We start from the raw sequence: 5,426 nt of genomic DNA, 5'->3' as shown, positions 1-5,426 counted from the left end.
TAAACAAAATATTTTAAAAAATATATTAAATTCATAACAAACATATTCTGTTAAAATTTCTGAACACAAGATTACATTTTGACAAGCTCTTGAATGCTAGTAGGTGTGCATATAGAACTATTTTTGAGACACCCAGATGCCATGATTGAATATACAGCTTCTGTAATATGAAAAGCATCCCAAAAGACATACTTGGTTGGGTCTGAACATGGTTTTGACAATGGAATACATCCTGAAGTCTCATTTGCCCAAGTGGAACAACATGGATGTCTTGCCTCCTTTAGACCTACACAACATATACATATGAACATGATTTAGAGAGAATGAAAACATTTTTTTTAAGAGAAAACAAATTTAAATTCACATATAAACACTCATTTTAGTCTCTAAATTTAAAAGATGCTGTTATATTATCATTTTAGTCCTTAAATAAAGTAAAGTGAGTGTTTCCTCGATTTACAGTGTTTGGGATCTTTACCATATTTGGATGGATTGTTGATTACATCATAGCCTAGGGAATTGTCCCGACCAAGAACAAAGTTAGAGCCTGGAAGTCTTGATGTCAAATTCTTCAGCAATGGAGGAAGCCTCTCATTGAATAATGTCACCATTTGGTTTACTTCCTCCATGCAATTACCTTTGTGCACCCGTGCCCTTGAGACTGATGGGATGCACCCCACAGGTCCAATTTCAAACATTATTATCTTCCTGGCTCCCAACTTATACACACTCTGTCACATTTAACAATTTCATCAATTGATTCTCCTTGCAAGTGTTCCCAATAAAATGAAGGTTAAATTACTATTTTTCATCACAAATTTTATTAAATTAATTCAGTTTAGTCTCTTTATTATATTAAAAGGTTTGATTCAGTCTCCTAATACAATATTATCATTTTCATTCAATGTAGACTAACTGTGTTAACTTCTCCTACATCTGATGACAAATGTTTTTTTTAATATTGTGCTACGTATAGAAGAAGTTAATATCATTAGAACTTTTTTTGGATAAACTTCTTTTGAAATATCTTTAAAAGAAAAAAATAGGGGAAAAAATCTCTGCATAAATTAAAACTAATATAATATTTGGAGAAACTAATAACAAAAAGCTTCTACAAATTAATTTATACATAATCTAATTTTAGTTTACGAAAAAACTTATTTCTTTCTTATTTTTTGATTTTAAAAATATTTTCAGAGAAGTTTACATAAACAAGTCTTTAGTTTAAATAGAATAGAAAGGACAACATTGTGTGACTTTAAAAAATTGAGAGATTAAATTAAATTTTCTTAATAATAAAGAGATGAAATGAAATTAATTAAATAAAAATGGACCAAAATTAGTAATGTAGCCTAAAATTAATTTAGGAGATGATTGGTCACTACTAGAATTTCTTTTATTACATGCGACTTTTTCTGTGAATTTTTCATAAAAATTCGCAGGAAATATTGTTCCTGCAAATTTTTCTGCGAAATTTTATCATAAAACCTTCGTGGATAATACTTTTTTGCGAATTTTAAAATTCGCAGAAAATTTTCTTGCGAAATTTATTGCAAAAAAAATTCGTAGGAAACTTTCTTTCAAAAAAAAAATTTGCAGGAAATTTTCCTACAAAAAAAATTTGCAAGAAAATTTGCAGGAAAGTTTCCTGCGAATTTTTTCGCAAGAAATTTTGCAGGAATATTTTTTACGAAAAAAATTAAAGAAATTACTATAAATTCTATCAATAATTTTTCAAATTTCAAATGCTCACAATGAAATCATCCGAAGCATTTGTTTCCATGCCTCTAACATGTGATACATAATCTTTCAAATTCTAAGATTGTAGATTATAAGCGTAACACTCAACCATATAAATCAACTTGTAAGGTAAGTGTTGCCCCAACTTATATACTCTTTAATTGCTTTATTTTCAATCGATGTGGGACTTGAAGTTTTTTTAAAATATTAAACTTATAAATTTTAAATATATTTTTTTTTCCTGAGGATTAAAATTTGCAGGAAAATCCGCAGGAAAAGTTACCTGCAAATTTTTTCTACTATTTAGTAAACATTACTTGCAAATTTATTTTTTGCAAGAAAATCTACAAGAAACAAAATAAAATTCTTACAATATTTTCTACAAATTTTTACCATGGAAAAAAATTTCTATGATTATTAAAATTATAGCAAAATTTGTAAGAAATATCTGTAAATTATTTTTCGCAAATAAATTCGCAAAAAATTTATGCAAATATTATTTTGCAGGAAAATTCACAAAAAATTTCTGCGAATATTTTTTTGTAAGAAAATTTGCAAATATTTTTTTGCAGAAAAATTTGCAAGAAAATGACACTTTTCTGATAGTGGGTGTACCTCAAGATGTCGGGAGAGATTTTCAATGAGGAGTTCAGCAAAGGACTTAGGCTGGTAACGCTTGCTTGAATTACTATTCTCTGTGTCAAGGTAGTTGTTTATGTAATCATTGCTCCCAATAGAGAATATGTATATAGATTTTGATAAATGATCTGATAATTGATTTGGGTTTTTGATCTCTGTGGCCAAATCTGTCTTAATTGTCGTCTGAAATAAGTTAACCTGTTCCTTCAAATCTAGACATTTTCCCTGAAAAAAAAAAATAGTAGTTTTGTTAAGTAAATCAATTATAGAAAAATGCAAGCAATACACTGTTTTTAGAATTTTTATATGCTCTTTACTTTAACCTAAATTTATTAGCAATTATAAAATTGTTTAAGTTTCACTTTTTATTGAATGAATCTGATTTTATATTCTTTAATTTATTTTGATAAATAGAAAAAATGTATTAAAAGACTATTGAATTCATATCTAAAACTAACCATATCAATAAATCGTTAGATAAAGTATATTTGCCAAAGTTTGAAAGTACATAATAATGTATTTTTATCTAAAATCTCTTTGTTTGAAGAATCGAAATTGCGTAACACATCATACATATGAAATTAAGCATTAAGTCAAAATTTTGATACTCACCATGTTTCCTCTCGTCGGAGTTTAATCGTTGTAATAAACTTAGAAAAATAATACTAGTAATTTTTACTTATTAAATACATATTCATGAATCATTAAATAACTAACAGAGAAAAGAAGACTGAGACACAACAAAACTCTCTTATTTTTTATTCAACAGGAGTTTGCTTGTAATTCACATTAACAAAATGGAGAAAAATAATTTGCCAAACTTGTAAGTGTCTATTGGAAGATTAGTTAACTGTTATAACAACATGACTACATGTAAACAAACATAACCATAATGGTTGTAAACCTAAGTTACTATTGTAAAGATCCCTATATTGTGTTCATTGTTCAATTTAGATGTTTTGTACACTAGGAAGAAATTGGAAGAGGAAAAAAAGCTAACGTGTTTTCAAAATAATGAAAAAGAAGTCTCTATAATATTTTTTATTCATCATAATTCAACTCAATACAAGAGATTTACAATAACTTACATGTCTTTCTGAAGTAACCGAGCTAGACTCTTAGTACAGAAGTCTCTCTAATTAACTTTTTTAGAGAATTCCCTTTTCCTTTTTCATCAAAAAGCTTTCTATCTTTCGAGAGTTTCTTGAAAATTATTTTCTACCCAAAAAGAATGCATAACGTTACCCTAAAAAAATTAAGGGCATACACTTAATTAAATATCATTAGACCCTCTCCTTCTTTAAGGTAGAAAAAAAGGGTAAATACTAGTAGGATTAACATTACAAGACACATATTCAGCCAAAAAAAAAAAAGCATTACAAGGCATGTAAAATATTAAAATCTTCCAAACCATATAAACATAGAGCAAGGAAGAAAGACCTATATATAAAAAGAATACAGAAATAAAATCATATTCAAAACCATATATGTGCATAATATATATACTTACAAGCATGGCTCCAGACTCTGGTAGAATTCCACATGAACCAGATGCGTAACTTACTCCAGTTAACGACTTTTGACCTTTCAAACTCAAGTAAGGGGGAGGATATGGCAATCCAAGATAATCAGCTGTTCATTGAAAGAATAATATAACTTGTTTTAATTTATTTATAAAGAGATCATCACAAAATGTCAAAAAGAAATTGGATAAAGACAAAATTAAGATTTTAAATTATGGTCATAACTGCAATTTCGTGAGGATCTTTGGTATTGTGAAAATTTCCATATACAAATAAAGTTGATGCACCCGAAATTGCAACACAATATAACATACTCAAAAAATCTCAATGTTGTTACTACAAGTGTTATTTTTTTTTCCCCCAGAACTTTAGGCAAAAGATAACATAGTCACTCAAAATCTTGATGTTGTCGTTACAATTGTGATTGCGTACCAATTTTAAAAATTTTAGACCAAAGATAAGATAGTCACAATGTAAATGACTAGAAACACCTTGAAATTGTTGTTACAATTGTAGTTTTGTACCATATTTTATAACTTCACGCAGAAGTTAAGATAGTCTCAATATAACATACTCAAAACGTACGTTACAATTGTGTGATTGGATACCATATTTTGAAACTTTAGACAAAGGGTAAGATAATATTTACACTGTTATTCAATTATGAATTTATGATTGTATTCCATATAGGCAATTGTGTTCTTACTTTTATCTCGGTAATTAATCCACAATGATTGCCAATTTTGAAAAAGAAAATTAACAATGAGTCGTTTACATGTTCAACTACCAAGTACCAAGTAGTAATAAATATGTGTGTGTCGTTTACATGTTCAACTACCAAGTACCAAGTAGTAATAAATATGTGTGTGCGTGTGTACGTGCGCGTGCGTGTGTGCGTGGGTGTGTCTGTGTGAGAGAGAAAAAAAAATTAAAAGGTATACCTACAAAATCAGCAACATGTTTTCCATTGGTGAACCTTCCGGTGGCACCTTGGGGGAAATCATTACCATAAGGCAAGAAATTGGCTTTGGCAATAGTGGGTAGATAATTGTTATTCCCATTATCCATCAAGGAGTCTCCAAACACATACATTGCGGGTGCAAGGGCTGAGGCAGAAATGGGTGACACAACAAGGTGAAGGAAAACCATAGAGATAAAAATCATCACTTGTGCCATTCTCGTTTTCCACATTTTCCCACAACTATTACACACCTAGCAATTAGTAGAAGGAAAGTTGAGGGAAGGTATAGAGTGTGTCTTAGCTTCTCTCTTATTTTGTTTTTGGGTGAGATCTCCAATGGAGAGGACCAAGCACTTGAATATATGTGTGTGGTTGCCACAAAAGGTGCACACGGCTCATAGTGCGGGCTTTGTGACATATCATATGTACATCCTTAAGCTATAATCGAATAGGGTTGTTCTCATGAGCACAAAATCTGGATCAAATCAAGGGAACAAGAAATGCTATGGTTAAAGAACATTGCATGCCATGGTCTAGATGAGTTGACATGTGGCAACGTAATG

At 29.6% G+C, this 5,426-nt stretch overlaps 1 protein-coding gene across 1 annotated transcript; it reads right to left on the bottom strand.

Annotated features, from left to right (window-relative positions):
* Positions 1–5,211, bottom strand: LOC109814924 (GDSL esterase/lipase 7). Its single transcript, XM_020379457.3, has 5 exons — positions 4,844–5,211; positions 3,890–4,011; positions 2,356–2,604; positions 479–731; positions 1–286 (listed from the first exon to the last, which is right to left on the bottom strand). The coding sequence occupies exons 1-5, from the start codon at positions 5,091–5,093 to the stop codon at positions 72–74; spliced, it is 1,089 nt and encodes a 362-aa protein (XP_020235046.2). The 5' UTR covers positions 5,094–5,211; the 3' UTR covers positions 1–71.
* Between the last annotated feature and the right edge of the window lie 215 nt (positions 5,212–5,426).

This window comes from Cajanus cajan, chromosome 2 (genome assembly GCF_000230855.2).
Source record: "Cajanus cajan strain Asha chromosome 2, NIPB_CcT2T_4, whole genome shotgun sequence".
Classification (NCBI taxonomy): Eukaryota; Viridiplantae; Streptophyta; class Magnoliopsida; order Fabales; family Fabaceae; genus Cajanus; species Cajanus cajan.
Note: the sequence above shows the minus strand (reverse complement) of the source record. Positions and strands in the feature narration are given on the sequence as shown.